Here is a 23528-nt window from a genome sequence, read left to right as displayed (position 1 = left end):
ACTAATAGAAAATAATAACAGTTTGGAATTCACATTTAAAAGAAAAGCATTCAAAGACACTGACATGTGATTGAGTTGAAATGGCTTCCCCAAGCTTGTTCACTTGGCACCCTAAGGGCCATCACTTTATCTGTAGCTGGAGAATAAAGTAACCTGCAACATCCTCCCACGCAGGTGAACCCTGAAACCCAGAGAACAAAGTAAACCTTCATTTCATATCTTGTTTCAAATGGACTAATTTGTTAATGCCCATTTACTAGGGTGTATGCACTGTTAGAAATAAAATCCAAGGTCCAAGAACCCATCAGTACCACACAAAGAACACTTGGACAACGAGAAAATAACTCAGCAAGACAGATTTTACTTTTGCAAAAGCAAGAACACACAGGACCCAGAAGCTTTTAGGGGCCTTTTATCCCTAATGCAAGATAACTGTGTCTTTATCCCATTGGCTGCAGTCAGACCTCACAGTCTTTCCTGGTTGTCTAGTTTTGAAAAAAAATCTGTGTGAGGGGAAAAGAGCTCCACTATCCAGGCCAGCAGGCTTGGGGATACAGCAGGGCTAGTCTTGCAGGGTATGGTGGGATTAAAAGATTAGAATTCCTTGTCATAAACCACGTTATTAGTTTTAGAGGGAAGAAAAGACTACTAGTCAATGTTTCTTATATTACCGTGAGGCCAATGTATCCTGACTTTTAGCATGAGTTACCTCATCACAGAACAAGACATTGAGAATTTTAGGCCATGTGTCTCGAAGCCTGCTCTTAACTCCCCTAGAGTCCACTGGGCAGCCTGAAGGCAGCATTTTAAAGTGTGTATTGTCACTCATGATTGTCCACACACAGGGCAGCTTGACTATAGGGAGCACCATCTGACTCAGTCTTTATAGACTCATAGGGTTATGATTCTAGCAGATCAACAGACAAGTATTCTGGAGACAGGGGGCTCTTCTAATGTGTATCAACTTACCCAGGGCTACCAGTGGGCAGTGAGGGCATTCCTTCATCTTATTCATGATCTCAGCACTGTGTCATTCATGTGGCAGTGCATGTGTCAGTTTTCAGGTGCCAGGGAACCAGTCTGTGGCTCTGAGGTTATTTTGGGTAGCTAGCCTCTTTACAATATTCACATGAGATTCCCAGAAGGCAGAGATCAGACCCACATACTTAGACTTACATCATCAATGGTTACTATGAATAACGATTTAAAACACACCAATTTTTCAAGAGGGAAAAAAAGAGAATTCACAGGATAAATTAAAAAGGCTGTTAAACATCAGAAAAATTCAACTTTACTAGTATCAAGATAAATTTAAATGAAAACGGTTGGAATTTTTAAAAAATTTATTAGATTGACCAAAATAAGATTCTGGTAAAGTAAGATGCAATGGCTTTCCTATGCTATTGACAAGATGAAAACTAGTGTCATTCTTTTGGCAGTAGTCAAAATGTCAAATGTGTATTTCCTCAGATTTAGACATTCCATTTTTTGGAGAAATATACAGGTAAGTAAAGCTTTGCATACCAGCATGCTTACTATGGCTCCATTAGCAATAACACTGCAATCCTTCCTTTTAAAATTACACATATATGCATTTCACATATACACAGTAATTTTTGCTTCTGAATCACAGAAATGGGGGAAATGAAGACTTTTGCCTCTTGTTTTATATATTATTGTAGTATCTGACATTTTTAAAATCACCAGTGTCACTCTCATAATTCTTAAAAGTAAATTTATGGGCATTCTAGTCCAATTCAGAACTGCACAGAATTCTGCACAGAATATGTTTGGTACTTGTAATCATCTAATGACAGAGGACAATGACCTCAGGTTAAGTGCTTTGCCCAAAATGTATGTTGGAGAAGCATAAAAGTGTTCTGAGAACCAACAGCCTTTTCACAGGAGTCCCTGAGCAGCCCAGCCTCTACTCTCTGTCTCAACAGATGTCTCCCTCAAGGAATCCTGAGCAGTCAGCTTTCCTGGGGTGCTCACTTGTGGGGATCACCACCAACAAATTACATTTGCAGAGTAACTCCTTTGTTCCTGGCATTGTTATGTCCTTTCTTAGACAGGACATTATTTAAAATTCAGAGTCCAGCCTGGCTTCTCCTTGTCCAGTATGTCACACATTCCCATTTCCTCACCTAGAACCTAGGGGGTTCTAATGACATCCTGGCCAGCACCTTTCTCTGGCTGACATGGGATGCAGAGTGGCCTATGTGAGGCCCAGTGCATTCACAGCCCTGAAGTGCTTAACATATGGGAAAGTACTTCAGTACAAATCTGACTTTGTGCTATTCTGAAGGTGAGAAATTTTCAAAGATAAGCTCACATTTAAAGTTTTTTTGAGTCAAGATCTTACCATGTAATCCTGGCTGACCTGGAACTTGCTATATAGACCAGGCTGTGCAGGCTTGACTATGTAATCCTGGCCTCCAACTCACAGAGTTCCACTGGCGTCTGCCTCCCAAGAGTTGGGATCAAAGGTGTTCGCCGCCATGCCCAGCAGAACTCTATTTGTTTTTAGGGACTTGAGAAACATTAGTATTGAGGCTTGTGGCCTTTAATCCCACCACTCAGGGAGGCAGAGGCAGGCAAACAGATCTCTGAGTTCGAGGCCAGCCTGGTCTACATAGTGAGTTCCAGGCCAGCTGGGGCTACAGGGAGAACCTGTCTAAAAACAAACAAAGAAACAAATAAACAAATAAACAACAAACAAACCCAAAAACAAACAGAAAATTTAAGTTTTGCTGGGCATGGTGGCTCATGTCTTTGATCCCAGCACTTGGAGGCAGAGGTGGATCTCTGTGAGTTCAAGGCCAGCCTGTTCTATACAGTGAGTTCCAGGCCAGCAGGGACTACAGAGAGACCCTGTCTCAAAAAGACCAAAAAAACCCCCAGAATATTAGTTTTGTATTAAACTTTGTTATACATGATGATCATTACTGGCCGTATCTGCTGTAAGGTGAGTTAGATATAATTCTTCTACACTAGCAGTCATAAACATTTTATTAAAATAATAATGTTAAAGGCTTGTATTAAGAGACAATTCTGTTTGATTTCTTATAGACAACATCGTGTACCAAGTGTGGAAATTCTTCACATCATCAGCATTAATCAAATGAAACTCCCCCAATTAATAAAGACACAAACAGGTAGGTATTTTGCAGACAAGAAAACCTTTTATTTTAAACCACAAATAGTCAGCAGGTGGCCACAACTATCCATGTTTCATTAAAATCACATAAAACCTAGGTACAAAAGCACCACTGATTATTGCTCTAGAAAAACAGCATGAAAAATTCAAATACGCACAGTAAAAACACCACAGTATGCACAGGACTACATTTTTAAAGCATGGGTGTTGAATGCCGAATCCGTTTTACACACAGCTGCCAATATTAAATTGATATTTATTTTACTTGAGGATGGTGGAAACTTCCAAAAAGCATCACTATAAGAGGGCAAATGTCCATTTTTATATATATTTTGTGCCAACTAATAGAGTCCTAAAAAATTAGCATTTACAAAATACTTGGTAAAAATAGCCTTTAAAAGTTGTCCCAAGAGGTACGTAAAAGCAACCCCAATTTTCCATGACAATTCATTTTCCCTCGTTACCCATAGATTCAGTTTTCTGTGCCTGTAAAAAAGAAAGAAGAAACAAAATATAGTTACCACTAAAACAACTATCATCAAAGAAAAGTCCACCCACCACAAAACACTTTTGAACATTTGTCTTTCTTGCCCCCGTTCCAGGTCTACTGTGCAACGTACTTCAACTGTAGGTGGGAAACAGACAAGGCAGGAATGTATTATGCCAACACTTCACCGCGTTTATTACTTTCTGCTTTTTAAACAACCACAGAAGCCTTACCTGCGAGCTCCCACTGCTCATAATAATAATAAAAAAATAGCACACTACTATCTGATTCTAGTCACTGCAAACAGGCAGAGTTTCTACTGTACCCTTAACTCTCACTGTTTCAATCTGCCCCTTTACTGACAGTGTGCTGGGTGGGGGACTTCTGCAGGCTGAGACATTAACAGTTGAGCGAGAGATGTGGATCTGCAATAACATTATAGGCAATGAAGAGAGACATTATGAATGTGATACAGAGGGCTGAAGGATCAAGCAATTTAAGACACTGTTTCAATCAGCGAGAGGTGGTATGTAAAGTACCTCTTCAGCTCTAGTGTCACCGTTTTCAGATGGTGCAGTACCTTCCTTTCCAGCTTCCTGCTTTTCCTCCTTCTTCCCTTTAGCACCTCTGCTAATCTTTGCTCCAGGTTCTTTCTAACAGATTAAACCACGGGGAAACAGAACATGTTAGACACAGAGCGATACTGGTGAACAGCAGAGAGTCTCTGTTGGAGCACAGTGAGATACAACGATGTCGGCCAGAGTGGCCTTCAGGGAAAAGGGAGGACCCAGCTTGGCTGGGTATCACCTGAGTTGCACTGTGTTTCCATGAAAACCTCACGGGCTGCTTGGCAAGTCCACCAGACCTTCCATTCTGTGGGAAATGCAGTGACTGCCCTCAGGCCCCATTCCAAGGGTACCTACTAGGAGTAGAAGTGGTTTTGCTGTGGCCAGGGCAGCAGCAGGGCCTGGAGAGGGAGGCAGGCCTGCAGAGGAACCCACCCACCAGGCAGTGGCTTTGCCTGTTACTTTGAAGTTTGACCCGCCAGGTCGGGTGGAGCCATGCAGCTTGCGTGGCTAGAAAGCTGAGAAAGTGCTTGAAAATGAGGGCCCAGGTGAAAAAGAGGTGGCCATTTTAAGAGCATGCCACAGTGGCTAGCTTTGTGTCTGAAATCAACTGCTGTCCCGACTACACACAGGTTCAAACAGTTCACAGGGATGATGCTCTGAGGGGCAGAGTGTAGAAAAGTTACTGTGGCTTTGTTTCTTGGTAATCTTGAGTTTTAGTTTCCTCTTCTGCCATCCAGGATAGTCACATCTATTTCCGTGGGGTTGTTTGAGATGAGGGTGACTGAGTAAAGCACCCAGAACACTGCTTGGCGCAGGTCAGGGCTAGGGTTCCAAACCTACCTGCTGGTATTAATGATGATGTTGTTATTGCTAGTCCTGGGAATGGCTGTCTACCAGCAGTTATGGGAGGTTGGAAGCCCGGAGCTCCCTAACTCCTGGAGCCGGTGGCAGCAGTGGTGGCCAGGGCCAGGTCTCACCCCACCCTCAGCATGGGCAGAGTATTCCAAGGCCCCTGCCAGGCTCCTGCTCATAGCAACCTGCTTTGCTTCCTGCCTCATTGACCAAATGGAAAACACATTCCTGCCAAAGCATAAAACTGTGCTTTATGTCTTAAGAATGTTCATAATGGCAGGAACGACGTTCTGTCAGTACATTTTAGCCTGAATCATTAAACAGGATCTTTCCTTGGATGAGTTTTAGGTATGGAAGTAGAATTTATTTATTGTTTAAAAGGTCAATGGTGGGGGGAGGGGAATGCCTCTTACCTTCACAGATGTTTTTCTTGGTTTAGGCTCAGGTTTTGGTGGAGCGGGTTTCTGCAGAAATAATTTAAATTATATAAATACCAGAAGTACGATAAGAACAAACATGGCTTCTGACTAGGACTTTGTCCATTTCAAACTCATCTTATTTTCAGCACCGGGTAACAGCATAAAGTCCCCAGGATTTTCACTATGTTCACCCTGGGATCACACGTGAACAGCAGGTGAGACGAAAAGGCTGACTCATTAGTCCTGGGTCCAGGACGGCTCTCCAGGGACAGGTTTAAGCTTTTCTTTCTGGTGTCTCTGTACTTCCTTTTTGCACAGTACAGTAGCAAGAGGAACAACTCAGACCTTTGACCAAATGAATCAGTAAATTCTGTCTCACTGCTTTCCCAACAGTCTAGAAATCAGAGCCCAACCGACACTGAAGTTGCAGCCTGTGAAGTATTTCAAAGTCATATCCAAATCCCCCGCTGTGACACAGATTCCAGGTTCTGCAGCCAAGCAACTTCCTGTTTCATCCTCTTCAATGTCGGCTTGAGGTAAGACTCTATCCCCCCAGACACTGGGCTGATTTGTCTCTGGAGCTTTTTATTAAAGAATATAACTCTAGTGACCTGTCCACTGTTAGCCATTAAAATTTAAGATTTTCCACAGATAGTGTTAAAGAGCCCTCTAGGAAACTGTTTTTGTATCTTATGTGGTTTTCCCACTATGGTGAAAAGTAAGAAGCAGTCCAGGAAAAACCTTCCTTGCCTTGGCCAGGTTCTCAGGGATCTGAAACCAGTAGCATATGGGGCCACTGGAAAAATAAGCAGCTTAAATCATGGGCTCTCTGTGGGGATTTTAGGTCAACTATTTTTCAAATAAAGCTAAAAAGAAGTGTATGTCTCTCCCAGCCCTAGAAGGTTTTAAAAATAGAAAACCCAGTCCACGGTGCTGCTCTGTGGAGAAAAGTGCATGTTTCTCCCTATTATCTGTAAGATTTAAGATTAATATTGATCTAGGCCTTTTCATCAAAGGTATAAAGTGAAACTGAGACAGTTCAATTCTAGATTGGCTGTCAGAAATTAACTCTAAAGCTAGACATGGTGGCTCACATCTGTAACCCTAGCGCTCAGGAGGCTGAGGCAGATTGCTGGAAGTTTGAGGCCATACTGAGTTACTACAGAGTGAGACCCTATCTCAAAAAACAAACCCAAAAAAAACCAGAAAGAAGGGCCAGCAAGATGGCTAAAGTTCTTGCTGCCTAACCGACAACAGGAGTTTGACCCCTGGGTCCCACATGGTAGAAGGAGAGAACTAACCTCTGTCATTGTCCTCTGACCCCCACCTGGGCACTGTGACACTCATACCCATCTATACCCCTGTACACACAAATAAATGCATGTAATAAAAAATTTAAAAAAACAAAACAAATAACCTTTCAAATCAAACCAAAAAAAGAAAGTCAAGTATGAAAACCAGAAATATCTATCTATCTATCTATCTATTTATTTATTCATTTATTTATTTATCTTTATTTGGGTCTCCCTGTAGCCCCAGCTGGCCTGGAACTCACTATGTAGACCAGGCTGGCCTTGAACTCACAGAGATCCGCCTGCCTCTGCCTCCCGAGTGCTGGGATTAAAGGCGTGTGCCACCACGCCCAGCAAGAAATATTTATTTTTAAGATTTTATGTGTATGAGTGTTTTGCCTGCATGTATGTAAGTACACTCATGCATGAAAAACCCACGGAGGCCAGAAGAGGGTGTTGGATCCCCTGGAACTGGAGTAACAGGCAGTTGTTAGCCATCATGTGGGTGCTGAGATCCAAACTCCAGTCAGTGCTCTTAACCACCTCTCCAGCCCCCACCCCTAAATGCTTTCATTAATGCCTTTAGCTAGCACTAAATCTGCAGTGTGCTCCCTAGATATAGATGCTTTTATAGCTTTCAAATATTCTTAACTTAAACATTTGTTACTCCAAGTTCTGACATGTTATAGTAACATATATTTTCTCAACTTCAGCAAATAATTTCCTTTTATGTTATTTTCTGTGAGACAGACCTTTCATTTAATGTTTGTGCTTGTGAGTGTGTGTGTGTGTGTGTGTGTGTGTGTGTGTGTGTGTGTGTGTGCATGGAGGCCAAAGGTCCATATCAGGTGTTTCCTCAATTCCTATCCATCTCAGTTTTTTAAATATTTCATTTAGTATTTTTATTTTATGTGTATGAGTGTATTGCCTGCATGTATGTGAGTGCACCTGTGTCATTCAATGCCACGGAGGTCAGAAGAGGGCGTCAGATTCCCCTGGATGGTTCGTAGCTGCCATGTGGGTGCTGGGAATTGAGCCTGGGTCCTCTGCAAGAGCAGTCAGTGCTCATAACCACTAAGCCATCTCTCCAGCCCCAATCCATCTCAGTTTTGTTACTGTTGTTGTTTGTTTTTCTCTGTTTTTGGTTTTCAAGCCAGGATCTCCCTGTAGGTCCAGCTGGCCTAGAACTTGATAGTAGACCAGGCTGACCTCAATCTGACTGAAATTCACCTGACTCTGCCTCCTGAGTGCTAGATTTAATGGTGTGAAGCACCATGCCCAGTTCCTACCTTAGTTTTGAGGATAGTGTCTTCTCACTAATCCTGGAGTTCACCGATGGCCTAGGTGGGCTGAACAGCAAGCCCCAGGGATCCTCCTGTCTCCAGCTCCCCAAGGTTGGGATTACAGGCCAGCACTGAGCACCTGGTTTTTTAATTGAGTCCTGGGAATCCAAACTCAGGTCTTTATGCTTGTTCAGTAAGTACCTTACCTACCAAGCTCTCTTCCCAGCTCTGAAAGGAGGCTTTACAGTCTGTAGCATTGCTGGCTTCAGGCTGTGTTGACTCTATAGGGAATAATCTCAGCAAAAGGGGCTTATGTTCCTGGTTCCTGGGGCCCAGGGAAAGTCTCGTTTTAATTTCAGTTTTCCTTTGACTTGCAAGGGCTGTTCTCTAACTGGCTAGAGATTTACAAGAACGCTTTAGTCACTGCTTTATGGACTTATGTGAAACACTTCTCAACCTATAAGAGGCATTAAGATCCACTTCCAGGCACATGTGTGGCTGAGGGTGCAATGCATCCCTGTAGTGCCTATGACATAAAGAGTGGGATGTTCACTGTCAGTCAAGACCTCAGTGTTTCCTCATCTTCTCAGCAGGTAACTTTGACTGCAGTGCTCTCCTGCTTTCTTGGGAGGTAACTAAGTTGGACTGCTACCAGAGTGAGGCTGATCTGGTAGAATGAGGAACAGGGATACGATAGGGAGGGTCCCAGGGAGGAGCACACAGAGGCTGCGAGGAGCTGAAGCACATGTGGCTGAGGCTCAGCCATCTTGTCCACCTCAGCTCTATTCCCAATCCTCCTCTCTGCTTGGGTGTGGCCTACGGAAGGAGATTCTAAATGACAAGGTGAAATTACTACTGTTCAAAGATTTCCAAGTCCGGAATGAGACTAAAGTGTATGGATTTATTCAACTTTAGGAACATTTTGATTCAGGAATAAAATATTTGAAAGGATGGGTTATAGGCAAAGAACGGCATTCCAGACTGATTTCAGCATAAGAGGTGTAGAATCTGAGGGCCAGGATATGCCTAATGCACTTCCTTCTCTGCAGGATCTTGTAGCTCAAGCTGCTCAGCCTTCATACACTTGATAATGGACCTGGTCACTGTTCACTGACATATATGACTAAGTGAACTGCTTGGCAACACAGGTCAGATTTGCTGGAAATGGAGACCCGAGGTACTTTTCAAAAAGAAAATAAACTCAAGGAAAGAGCCACCCAACCTTCCGTTTGCTGCTTTGACTTGCACAAAGGGAACTCATACTCAGAAGCAACGCCAAGGTGACTCCGGGGACTTACCGCTGACAATCTGGCAGACCGTCTTGTGGGCTACAAAAGGAATGAAAAATAGATCTTTTGTAATTCTACACAGTCAGGTTGATCTTAGGAATTCATCTTGATTTATCTTACTTTGTGGGAAGGATAAGATGTACGGCGCCCGCCCCTGTCTTCAGGTTAGTATTACAACATCCCAGGGCCCCTGGGTACTCCACAGAAAGGGTTTCACCATTACCACAAGTGGCCTCTCCCAGCTAAGGGTGAGGAGAGAAAAAAAAGGACAGGAATTTTGACTGTATTCTAAACCATAATATCATCTTTTGTGATAAAATTGACATCAGGAACATTCAAGTGCCTTAAGAAATGGTCTCCTTAAAAATGGAACTAAAGCTTCTAAGTTAATAAGAGACTTATGTAATTCACAGAAACCAAAATAGGACTTCCCAGCACAGCAGCGATGGGAAAAAGAATGACTATGGATCTTCACAGTTAACAAGAAAGATTTTTTTAAAAACCTGGAACAAAGTAAACTTGTCTACTAAAAACATATATGCTCACTAATCTTTTAATTTCAAAACTTAGAAAATTGAGAGGTTAGATATTGATTGAATTTAGAGGTTAATATATTTTCAAGGGAGTGACGTTAAATAAGCTGACCAGGCTCCAGTGGATGAACTTACACTGAGGGACATCTGGGGACACAAACATGACTTGATTACGCCTTAATATATATGACCGAATGCATGAAGCCCTGTGGGCAGGCTATGGGGTAGGTGCAGACAGGGGAGGGGGTCTAAATGTGATTAAGATATATGAAATGCACAAAAACTCAACAAAAATATATATTGTAATAAAAAAACCAACACAATCATGATTCAAAAAAAGAAAAAGAGAAATCTTGTTTTCAAGGATTGTGCAGGTTACTGGACAGTGACACCAGAAAGGAAATGTAAACTGACAGAACCTAGACAGTTCAGATGAAGCAACAAAACCAGCTCTCTACCTACGACTCAGGAAAACCCACATTCTTTAGGGATTTAACATTCTCAAACCACAAGTGACTTCTCGGAAAGAGTCACTGCGCTTTTTGTCTGTTGCATTCACTTCTCTATCTCTGTCCAGTAGGACACAATGCTACCTAACACATCTAAAAATATTAGCTGAAGAAATGAAGTCAAGCTTTCCTCTGATTCATGCAGACTTTGACTCATTATGATAGTTTAGTTTCAAATAATTTTTCTTAAAGGGGTCAGCAAAAATGGTCAGTAGGGCCAGTGTCATGACTGAGAAGAATTGCGGAGACTCTTGATTCTGTGCTGAGGTCAGTCTAAGTCAGGAGGTCAGGTCACAATGGAAGAAATATTTCTTGACATCACATCTAAAAACTTATCTTTCTTTAAAGTACAGAAGAAAACGAAGGGCCAGAACCTCTATGAATAACTTTAACCTTGGGGTCTCAAGGAAAGATCAGAACTGGACTTAAGACTGGCTAACAGATTGTGCTCAGAATAGGAGGCTGTGCAGGTTAAGTGCTTGACTGGGACAGAGTCAACCCCCAGAATAGGACACAATACTCAGCACACAGCTCCAGGCACCCCGCAGTCAGTAAGGAAGAAGGTGTAAGAGATTCTCCACAGCAAACACAAAGGTGCCTGATTGTCATAGGTGCATTCATGGTGATGTGCCAGCAAGTCGCTGAGGCTCAGGATGGGAACCCTGCAATGCCTTTCCCAGGACGGTCAACCACATCTCACTGAATAGCAATGAAGGAAAGGAACAGTATCACTTAAGCTACAGGATAAGCTGTGTTTCTACAGTATGGTTTCTGAATGCGGGGGAACAAAGAAGCACCCACCAATCATCACAGTGCCAGCTTTGAAGCTTCTGTGTCCTCCACGCCCAAACCCACCATCAAACAAGTGCAGTGGGCAGAGCTTCTTCATGGGGAAGAGTGGCAGCCTCCTTGCTGAAGGGAAGTGAAAGGACCTTATTCGTCTCTCTCCCTGCTTGGTCATTAACCTATACCCTCTATGTTGCCTTTTACTTCACCCTTCACCTCATCCTTTTCTTGTCTGAATCTCCTAGCATCAAAGCACCATTCTTTTCTATTTCAGCAGCACCAATGCCTAGCAGGGACCCTTAATAAATATTTAGGCAAATGGAGGAGGCAAGCACCAGCAAATCATAGATTACTCATGTACCGTAAGGAGCCAAACACATTTACCATTACACATAATGGCTTTCCCAACCAGTTGCTCTTATTTAAAAGAGTAAAAATCATGTAGGAATTCCCTGACTGCAACCCCTACTCTTTCTTGTCTCTGTCTCTCCACATGAACACCCAGAATATATTGAGGTGTCAGAAAGATTTGGGAGATTTTCAGAGGGACGTTCACATCAGATTTAGGCCCTCCATAGGGCGGGCCTCTGGCTGACTGATGCAAAGGACTTAATTTAGGTTCAGAACAAGAGTTCCAAAATAAAAAAAGCTTAGAAAATTGATACCCCAATAGTTTCCCTTTATAAGCTGTCTAGAGCAACCAGATTCTAAATTTTTTTTTACTGTAAAATCATTTTATGACTTCCTACCTAAAATTTACCAGCTCTTCTATGACATAAAAAAGACTTTTAAAAAACTTCCTTTCCAGTAATCACTCTGTTTCTTTCTTCACTGCATAGTGAAGGCTGAAACTAGCCTCTCACTTAGTCAGCAGCATACTTATGCGTGCACGTGTGGACACCTTCCTGGAAAGCTCTGTCAGCTTTCACAGCCTTAAAATCTATAAATGATCAGACTGTATCTATTGGATGTGAAACAGACTAGATTGCTATTTATTCGTCTTTAAAACACTAGTGTTGGAAGTAGTCGTTTAAGGCTCAGTCTTACTAGGCAGAACTAAGAGGGGAGATGTTAAGGAATTTCTTTTAATTTGTTGATTGAGAAATCTTAAGAAAAGGAGTCAAAAGAATGAGTCTGAGAGGGAATGAAGGCTTTTAGAATGACAGATCACTGCCGTTTATAGGTGCTGGGGACATTAGAATTACCCAGTAAACATTTATTGATTAAGTGATCAGCCCTACCCCCACAGTGGAGAAAATTCTGGTGAAAGCTACACTAAAAGACATAGGTCTATTTTAGAATTCTGACTGCAAAAGCAGCACATGAGTCTAATCTCACAATGATAAAGTTCAGAGGGAGAGGTAAGTTGGAGCAGAGTCACTGGACTTTGCTGATTACTGCTTCAGTCTTATTTTCACAAAATGTCTTTTGCTTCTGAGTCTCACTATGTACTTGTAAAGCAAAACTTAAAAGCCAACTTGCTTTTGATTCTCAAAAACAAACAGAAGTTCAGTACAAACTGCCTTCTTTTCAAAACTGAGAAACAGTGAAAGATCCACAGGGCAACCTTGGCTGGGCAAATACTAAACAGTAGAAGGTAGATGACCCAGTTTGACGCCTGCACTGAAGGCTGTGGGGAACAGAGGACTAGGGACTAGGAGACCCAGACTCCTTTCCCAGCTCTGTTGTTTACAAAGTGGCATTTGGGGAAAATCGTATTATTTCTCTGAGAACCTTTCTCCTTGAGTTAAAACAGGGATAACCACAAATGCCTGCTGTGGAACAGCACTTCTGTGACAGTCTCTAACGCTTTCCACGCTTTATGTTTCTTTATAGAAAACATCCAATTACTTTGTTTGAGTCTCTCTTCCCCACTAGAATAGACGCTCCATGAAGCCAAGGAATTTGCTTGTTTTTCACTGTGGGATCCACAGGGCCTGGAACAGTGCCTGGAACATTCCCAGGTGCTCACATATTTTTGAAAAGGAATATAACTTGAGGGGCATCGCTCAGTGGTAAAGCTGAGTGCATACATACAATGTCCTGGGTTCCATCTCTACTATCACAAGAATTTAAAGAAAGAATGCTTCTTAGGGTTATTGTACAGATCAGATATAATAGTGGATATAAAAAGGCTTTGCCAATCACAGAGGTAATGACTGTGATATATTGTTTAGGTCATTTATTATCCAGGTTTCCTGAAGCACTCTTCTTTACACAGTGCCCTCCAAACACCATAGCTGTAGTGGAAAGTCTTCATTTTGAAAAGACGATCCCCTTGATAATGTGCATCTGTTCATCATAATAAAGGAAGGTCAATGACTGAACTAGAAAATTCAGTTTGAACTAAATTTCAATCCAATAAAAATATAAGATCAATCAAAGTACTATGGCAGTTTTTAGTGTAAGTCAACAGTCAGCTGACTGACCCTTTTACTTTTGAAGACACAAAATGAGGTTTTAGGCTTTTTTTAAGACAGTGTTTCTCTGTAGCCACAGTTACCAAGACCAAACTGGCCTTGATCTCACCTGTCTTTGCCTCTTGAGTGCGAGGATTAAAGGCATGCCTGGCCATAATGAGTTTTAATATGACTTAGTTTATAATAGGTAAAAAGTATTGTCTAGAAAAAAAATTGTTAATAATAATATAAAATATACAAAATTTATAAATAATGAAAAGAATAATAATGGAAAAAACATGAAGAATAAAAATCTGTGGGCTAACACAGCGTACCTACAGCAGTTCTAGAAGGTGCACGTGCAGAGCTCCTGATTCTCTTTTACACACGTCCTAACCAGCATGATGGGCTTCTAGCATAGAGGGATTGGGAAGACTTTTGCTGGCAAGTATCTTGCATATGCAATGGTTTCTAAGCTTTCTGACTGATCAAGTTAAATGTCAGCCCTCACAGAGAAACCCAAATGCTTTTTTTGGGTGTGTGGTGCCCAAATCCAAAAATATTAAGGTTAGTTACTTTGCCAACTGCTCTAAAAATTATGTTTTGCCATTTTCTAGAAAATCCAAGTACATGTAAGTTTTTTGATTGGTTCTAGCATGTGTAAGGTGACTTGACCCTTGATTACTAATTTCACGATTATCCAAAACAGTTACTTGTTGATACACAGGTGGTAAGGGCAGGCAGTTTTGTCTGTTTTGCTTTACATTACTTCTTTACAGTTTCTGTTAAAGACTTTCTATCTGGCAGAATGAATTTGCTTGTACAAATCTTGTGTAAGCGTATTGGTATCATGAAAAATTCCTCTGAATTATTAACCACAGTATGAATCACCCTATCAAAGAATCTGTAATTGGATATCACTTCTGTCTCTCTCATGACCGCTTTTAGTTTCTAAGTTCAAGTGTAAGAGCTGTAGTTTTCCACACATGGTAAAGCTCTATACAAAGGGGAATAGCTGTCATCGGAGATACACCTCACTTCTGACTCTTTAAAGCATCTCCTCCACTATCATTGCAAATGGTCAAACATAAGGACAACTTCCAATTTCTCAGCCTTTCAGGTTTCTGCATTTTAAGCACAAGGCATCTTTGAGTCACTGACTAATAAGCTATCTCAATATCCTATGAGTTTTCCTAACTAGAAAAAAGCTTTGGTATCTTGACATATTATGAATCTTTCCATAGTCTTTGTCTTTAGAGTTGAATCCTCTTAGGTGAATACTCACATTCTGAAAAGGAATGTATAATTCACTCACTGGAGCAGAAAATTCATGAAATCAACAGCCTTTCATTTTCCTGCTATGAAAAGCAGGCTCTGTTCTCCTTGATGAATTTACCTATTATCTTGCTCTCTGCCCAGAAGGAATTCTCAGTACTCACTCTGACAAACAGCAGGACTAACAGGTAGAAATACAAACAACACAGTAATAGGAAAATACCTATCAATGTACTCAAATGAAATATGCCAAAGCCAATCAAGGCTACACGCGGACTCTTAACTCTGGTTTGTGTAGTCCCAGCAACCTTGTTTACAATGAAATTCCTTCACATGCAGATAACTGTAACAATATACAACATTTCAATATTAAGAAATAAGTAGGGAATGTCAAAGATACACTTACCTCCTGTTTTGTTAGCTTGGTTCCATCTTTGCCTTCTGTATTCTCTGGAGACTGAAAAGAAAACATTGCAGTTAATTGTACTTAAATTGGAAATCACATTTAAAAAGTGATTAGATACCTAGGTGTTTTTATTCCTGGGACCAGATAAACCAACAGATTGTTTTCAAGGAAAACACACATCATATAGCACCACACACACACACACACACACACACACACACACACACACACAGCTATGTCACTGTCTTAATTTTATTTTTATTTGTGTGTGTGTTTGCACACGTGTGTGTGTGCATGTGTGTGTGTTTGTGTGTGTGCAGGGAAAGGACAAAGGTACCATAGACTAGCTATGTAACTGTCTTAATTTTATTTGTATTTGTGTGTATGTCTATGTATGAGTATGCACATGTGTGTGTGGGTGCCCATGGAGGCCAATCAATCCACTGGAGCTGGAGTTGTAAGAGGCTGGAAGCCCCTGTCCCAGTTTTAATACGAGAGTGGGGAAGGAGCTGCTATGCTATGCGCCCCGTCTCTGCCATATACACATGCCTTAAGCACTTCATTCATCCTTGGTGAGCCCACTAAGACTCACAGTCAGTGGCAGATGTGCCTGGAACTTGTCATCTTGTTTACTTGCCCATTCCAGTTGCCATGTCCCTTTAAGACAGGCAGGATGCTGGCGAAGCCCTGGCATATTCTCTGTATTTGTCTTGCTCTGCCTTCTAGCCCATTTCTTGATATACTCTGGTAAATTTATAATGATTTTTTTTTCCACCATCAGTTTCAACATCTTTACTACACTCCCAGCTGACAGACAGGTGTCCTGGTGCTCCAGCTGATTTATCTCCAGATTTTGATTTATCTCTGAGGGTAGCACTGCCCACTTCTGTGACAGTTCAAACTTGAAGGGCTGCAGAGAACTATGGGGAAATATACCTTACATTTTCCTTGCATATAAAGTAATAATGTACTCTAGATTGGTAAGATACTTCACATATCCCAGTGTGTTTCTATTGGCCAAAAATTAATAATTAATAAGGAAGACTAAAAATAAGAAGGCTGGGCTGGAGAGATGATTTAGCAATTAAGGGTATTTGCTGCTCTTGCAGAGGACCTGAGTTTAGTTTCAAGCACCCACATCAGGTGGCTTATAACAGCCTGTAACTCCAGCTCTAGGAGATCTGATGCCCTCTTCAGGTCTCACTGGGCACCTAAACTCATGTGCACAAATCCACATATAAGATACATAAATAAAAATAGACCTTTAAAAAATTAAACCAAGAAGGCTAATTAGAAAGTTAGACTACTTTAGTTTAATATATTTTACAAGTGTCTAACAGCAGAAGGTAAATACTACAGCACAAATGGGCAGCCAAGGTGCTTGTCATCCAAGCCTGACAATCTGACTTCAATGCCCCAAACCCATGGTGGAAAGAGAGCACCAACTCCTAAAGTTGTCTCTGATCTCTACACAAGCATCGTGACATGCTCACACCTGCACTCAACACACACACACACACACACACACACACACACACACACACAATAAAAGTTAAAAAAGAAAACACAAATAGAAAACTGGTAATTTTCACTATGTTTGGCTTAGCAAAATAGAATACCTGTGCAGTAATGCCTCATCTGATAGAACAAGAACAAAATGTACAAGATCATTAAAACCCACTGCTTAGTAAGGCTGGTAACACTGTAAATTAATATAAACTTCTCAAAGAACAACCTGTAAAGGGTAAAAAGAGTTAATAAAATAAGGCAATGACCCAGAAATTCTAATTTTGTAAAAATTCCAACTTCTACAATCTTTGTAAAAATATGGTTATATTTGTATTATTTCTAATAACTGGAAATAATATGCATGTTCAGTAAATAACAGAGAGCTATTTAAACTATGTGACTGAGGCTGGAGACATAGCTTGTGGTTAAGAGTACTTCTGCTCTTCCAGAGGACCCGAGTTCAGTTCCCAGAACCTATGCTGGGTGGCTTACAACCACCTGTAACTCCAGCTCTACAGGATCTGACACACTCTCTTCTGGTTTCTGTTGGCATAAACACTCATGTGCATAGACACACTCAGACACACACACACACACACACACACACACACACACACACATAATAAAATCAATCTTAAAAATAATAAAATAAATTATATAACTATTAATGCAATGAGATTAAAAATGGGCTCTCTGGAGGCTACAGAGATGGCTGAATGGTTAAGAGCACTGGTTGCTCCTGCAGAGGACCTGGATTCAGTTCCCAGCACCCACATGATGGCTAACAACCATCTATAACTCCAGTTCCAGGGGATTTGATGCCCTCTTCTGGATTCTATAGGTATCGCATGACATGGGTGAACTTACATATACATAGGCAAAACACTCATATACATAAAATAAAAATAAAGATAGGCTCTCTGGATTCATGGAAAATCTACTTAATGATAAATTTTAAAACTTAGATAATAGTAAGCGAAATGTATATAGGTACTATATCATCTTTGGGGAACACAGAAACTTTCCAAGGCAAAGAATACAGGGAACCTTCTCTATTCCTCGGATCTGTTTACACGCAGCTTAGCAGTTCTCACTCTCCGGAAACTCCTTTGTCTACAGGGTTATCACATGTCTCCCAAATCGACTGTTCTCTCCTTCACAGAGAACCTCCCCATCCGGAGGGGAAACTGAACTTTCTCTTTTGTGTTCTTCACTCTTTCACAAAGATTGCCAGCTTCACAGTCCTCAAGTTGTATCTCTGAGCTGAGTCCCAGACAGCAAAATCTCAGCAGGTCTGAGCACAGGCCCACAGTTCCACAGGAACTATTGGCTTTGCTCATTTCCTAGGTTACACATGAAATGCTGATATACTATGCCAAGATACATCAGGACAACTCTGCCACATTGTTAGAACCCAGGCTTACAATCTGTGAAGACATGTCAAGGCGGAAACAGCCTTTTCCAGCCCCAATACCCAGCGCTAACTTAACTAAGGCCAGCATAGGCAAAATTCTAATTTGTTCTCTACCAAAGATGATTGGTGTTACTTTCTTATGTTTTTTAGGTAACTACTTGTATAAGCACAGCTCCTGTATGAGCTCACCCTGGCCAGCCTTGGGCTTTGTCTCTTGGAACTTCTATCATTTCTCAATACGGAAAACACATGGGGGAAGGCTGGGGGAGGAATGCTTGCTCAATCAGATTTCAAGTCTTAGAAATAATGAACAATATAGATGTGGTTAATATTTATAGTTTTGTTTTCATTTTTATTTATTTATTTATTTTTTTTGTCTTTTTGAAACAGGGTCAGAGTCTCCCTGTAGCCACAGCTGGCCTGGAACTTGTTATGTAGACCAGGCTGGCCTCAATCTCATAGAGCTCCACCTGCCTCTGCCTCCCAAATGCTGAGATTAAAAACATGCCCCACCATGCCCAGCTACTTATGTAGAGATTTATATAGCAAAAAAAAAGATACACACTTAAAGCCCAAGAATACAGAAATCATGAAAATAAAAGGATGTAAAAGAAATATATGGGGAGCTGGAGAGATGACGTGGTGCTTAAGAGCACTGGCTGTTCTTCCAGAGGACCCAGGTTCAGTTCCCAGCACCCACATGACAGCTAACAACTATCTGTAACTCCAGTTGCAGGGGATCCAATGCCTTCTTCTGACCTCTGCAGGCACTGCACAACATGGGTGCACCTACATGCAATGCAAGAGATACAGTCATACACATAAAATAAAAATATGGGGTTGGAGAAATGGCTCAGCAGTTAAGAACACTTGCTGTTCTTCTAGAGGACCTGGGTTTGATTCACAGCACCCACATGGCAGCTAACAACTGTAACTCCAGTTCCAGGGGATCTGACACACTCTTCTGGCCTTTCTGTGCATTGTACACATGTGTACTTACATGTGTGCAGGTAAAACACTCAATACACATAAAATAAAAATGATGAATGAAATATTAAATAATAAAAAGGGGGCTGGAGAGATGGCTCAGTGGTTAAGAGCACTGGCTGCTCTTGCAGGGGACCTGGGTTCGAATCCTAGCACCCACATGGCAGCTAACAACTGCCTGTAACTCCAGTTCCAGGGGATCTGACACCCTCTTCTTCTCTCTTTTGTGGGCACTGCACGACACAGGTGCACTTACTGCATGCAGGCATAACAAACTCATACACATAAAATAAAAATAAATCAAAAAGGAAAATAAAAATTTTTTTTTGGTCTTTTTGAGACAGGGTCTCCCTGTAGCCCCAGCTGTCCTGGAACTCACTGTGTAGACCAGGCTGGCCTTGAACTCACAAAGATCCGCCTGCCTCTGCCTCCCAAGTGCTGAGACTACAGGTGTGTGCCACCATGCCCAAGTGGAAAATAATTATTTTTAAGATTAAAAAAAATATATATGGGCTACAGATGTACCTCAGTGGTAATCACTTGCCTAGTGTACACATGGCCTTGCATGGGTTTGATCCTCAGCACTAAAAAGTACTAAGTGATCAAATGAATGAATATAAAAATATACACAGAGCTGCAATTAATTGAAAACTAGAGTCAACGCACATATCTCATCAGGAGGATACTGCAATTCAGGGTGGTAAACAATAAAACACATAGCAGCCAAAACAAACAGACTCTGGGTAGGTACCTATCAGGGTAGAACAAAAAAAGGAATGGAGTAATTCTAACCAAAGTTTAAAACTGTGTATGAGGTAAATCTATAAAAATTGCAAAGAAACAATAAACATGAAATTAACACAGGCTAATTTAGGGTGAAAAGAGGAAGGGTAATTCAGCAGGAGAAACAAATTCACAGCAAACATCGTATTTCTTAAGATAAATGGTGACTACACTGGCTTGCTATTCTCATTTAAATCATACACGTGAAGACACTGTATACACATACTTTATATTTAAATGTCTTTGATTTGCAAAAATATGAGTTATGAGCCAAATAAGCAGGAAGGAAAAACAAGCAATAATTTTTAGAATTACAAATTCTGAAAAAGAAAAGCAACTTACAGATTCCTAAGTAAAAACTTCAAACCATGAACATAAACTATGAGTGAGGGTCGACAGAAGAAATTAGCACAGAATGCAACAAAGAACAATAAATAGATGGAGAGAGAGACAGAGAGAGAGAGAGAGAGAGAGAGAGAGAGAGAGGAGAGAGAGAGACTGAGGTGGTTCCTTGAGAAACATGGCATCTATCTAAGACCTGGTTCAGAAGCAGGAGAGGAACTATTACTAAAGCAAAGACATACTGAACACAAGACAGTCTATAACAAAAGCACAGACAAACAGGGAAACTGAGAAGAAATGAAAACTTACCAGAATTAGAACACAGATTATCTGTAAAGAACTGCTTCTCACTAGCAACTATAAATATTAGAAAATATTGTTCAAGGAGTTTAGAAAAATTGTCACCTTAGGGTTCTCCACCTTGTAATCATTCCACAGCGGTTTCTGATTACCAACACAGGGAGTTCAGCATCAAAAAAAAAAAAGCTTTTCTCTCAGCAAGGGCCTATCAGTAAAGGATCAAATTCAGCAACTGGAAAGGTGAATCCATGCAGAAAGCAAGTAGCTAAGGGGAAAAATGTAAAAGGTATATTTGCAAATCCAGTTATCACACACAGGTGATACCACATATTATTTGTTTTTTTAAATGTTTTTGTTTATTGTTTTTATTTTATGTGTATGCGTGTATTGCCTGCATGTAAGTAAGTGCACCTGTGTTATGCAATGCCCGTGGAGGACAGAAGAGGCTGTCAGATCCCATGGAACTGGAGTTATGGACAGTTGTTAGCTGCCATGTGGGTGCTAGGATTTGAACCTAGGTCTTCTGCAAGAACAGCCAGTGATCTTAACCACTGAACCATCCCTCTAGCCCCTATTGTTTTTAAACATTGTAAAAGAAATGCTCGATTGGTACTGACCTAGATAATGTTACATATAGCATATATAATTTTAAATGTTCTAAGAGTCACATTAACAAATATGTGAGACTGTAATAGTTTACTCAACAGAATATATCTAAATATATCATTTCACCATGTAGTTAATATACAAATCATTAATGTGACACTTCAGAACTTTTCTTTTAAATCCTTTAAATCTGGTGTGTATTTTATGCTGAATAGCACATCTCAGTCAAACTCTAAATTTTCATCGGGAATATCTGAAACCTATTTTGAATTCCTAACATTTATAGTAGTGTTTCCTAGATTATTTCAAAAGCACTTAAATATTTCCAATAATGGAGTCTTACACTGATTTCTAAACCTAAGTTGCTTAAACTTAAACAAGAAAATTCAGTGCCTGTCCTCTCTACCTGCTCATCAACCTCCCGCAGCCGGTAGCTACTGTACTGGATGATGGGGTCTGGACAGTAACAGCCACAGGAGATGGAGTGGGATGACAGGGAAGAATTAAATCATACTAGGGGCCTGGCTTTGTTCTGGAGGATAACAGATACTAGAAGATGTTGAACTTTTTCAAAATAAGATTTAATGATTATCAAACTTTTTCAGTAGAGAGACGAGGTCTGTCTGTAAAGAGCCAAATCAGGAAGGTGAATGAGGCAGACCTGACCAGTAAGGCAGAGGACAGAAAAACAACACGATAAACAGAAAACACACATGTCATTAGAAAAAGTCCAATTATAACAGCAACGACACAGCCGCAACACATCTAAGTGAAGTATACCCATTCCTTGCATCAGTTGACAAAGGGCAGAGCAGAAGCAATATGTACACGTGGTTCTGCTTTGAAAATTTCAAAACATGCACAAGGTAATGTCAGGAATGTAGATATGCATGAATCGCAAAAGCATGAAACATGAACAGGGAGAACATGCTACAAACTCATGCTAATAGGTCCACCAAAGGGGTGTTTCAAAGGAAAAGCACCTTATCAATAATGGCTTATTATTATTATTTGCGGGGGGGGGAATCTCTAACAAAGATGACAAAAAGATTCTAATTTGTAAATACTGAGCAGTGGATAAACTAGTCTATTATTCCCTGAATTCCTATTTTAAATTTTTTCCAAATAAAGATATTACCCATATAGGGAGGGAAAAACTAGACGCAAGTTTGCTCTATTAAGCCTAGGTGAACAGTGCTGCCTCTCTTCTCCGACACGATTTCCTGCTGACAGCACTCTGGTTCTTACATGCGCTGTCAGTCTAGTTCATGTACTGCCTGATCTTCTGTTCATCAAGACACAGGTTTTTCACTTATATGAACAGAACTGGATCCAGAACTTTTCTCCAGTTAGGGTGGAAGGAGCTAGCAAAGGGAACTGGGCCACCTTTGCTGCTGGCCCAGGGTTCTTCACAGAAAGACTCAAGTAACCTAAGGGAACACAATGCATTGTCCTTGACTTTCTAGCAGTCTTGGTCAGGAAACTGAGAAAAGAAATTGGGAATTTCTAGTCTATAGACCACTCATTCAAAGGGAGTGCTAAGATTCTCTTAAAATAAATGGTGATCATTCATTAATGAGCCGCTTTGCTCCTCCAAACTCAGGAAGCTCTGAGAGGATGGGGGAAATCCTTCCCCTTCATTATTTACTTTTGAACTGTTGTAGATTGCACCAACCACGTGTCAGGGAGTTCCCGTAAATTGAAATATAATTTTATAATATAAAATACAATTATTTTGTTTTTCATCTTTGTGCGTGTATGATGTGTGCATGTATGTTCATATATGGAAATATGAGCTCATGTGCTAAGGTGGAGTCTGTGTGGAGGTCAAAGGATAATCTCAGGTTGATCCTTGCCTTCCACCTTGTTGAAAACATCTCTTCTCATTCACTGCTGCATAGGCCTGGCTTCTAGGGATCCTCCTGTTTCTGTCGCCCATCTCACTGTGAGAATGGGATTACAGATGCCTGTCTGACTTTACACAGGTTCTGAGGATCTGAACTCTTGTTCTCAATGCGAGTATAGTTAGTGCTTTACCCACTGAGCCATCTTCCCACCCCTGTGCGGCTTTAAAAAGTCATCTTTAGGGCTGGGCGTGGTGGTGCACGCCTTTAATCCCAGCACTTGTGAGGCAGAGGCAGGCGGATCTCTGTGAGGTCAAGGCCAGCCTGGTCAACATGGTGAGTTTCATGACAGCTGGGGCTACAGGGAGACCTTGTCTCAAAAAAGACCCCCCCCAGTCAACACGGAGGAATCATTTCCTCCATGCTTCCAAGAGAAGCCAACAATGGTCGAGCAGGACCTTTGACTTATCCTCACATGGATGGA

General features: G+C 41.0%; 1 protein-coding gene across 3 annotated transcripts in view; it reads right to left on the bottom strand.

The window, feature by feature from the left end:
- Positions 1-3163: 3163 nt before the first annotated feature.
- Positions 3164-23528, bottom strand: part of Hmgn3 (high mobility group nucleosomal binding domain 3) — a 35586-nt gene continuing 15221 nt past the window's right edge. The window contains exons 2-6 of one of the 3 annotated variants that reach the window (XM_008827167.3): positions 15260-15310; positions 9361-9390; positions 5482-5532; positions 4228-4300; positions 3164-3646 (exon numbers count right to left, since the gene is read on the bottom strand). In XM_008827167.3, the coding sequence (XP_008825389.1) occupies positions 3633-3646; positions 4228-4300; positions 5482-5532; positions 9361-9390; positions 15260-15310 (219 nt within the window). In that variant the 3' untranslated portion in view covers positions 3164-3632. Of the gene's footprint in view, positions 3647-4186; positions 4301-5481; positions 5533-9360; positions 9391-15259; positions 15311-23528 lie in introns of all 3 variants that reach the window. The other 2 variants (XM_008827166.3, XM_017796637.2) reach the window with 2 other exon arrangements.

The sequence above is a fragment of the Nannospalax galili genome, unplaced genomic scaffold, assembly GCF_000622305.1.
Source record: "Nannospalax galili isolate Female #2095 unplaced genomic scaffold, S.galili_v1.0 scaffold613, whole genome shotgun sequence".
Taxonomy (NCBI): domain Eukaryota; kingdom Metazoa; phylum Chordata; class Mammalia; order Rodentia; family Spalacidae; genus Nannospalax; species Nannospalax galili.
This window is presented reverse-complemented; position numbering and strand designations above follow the sequence as displayed.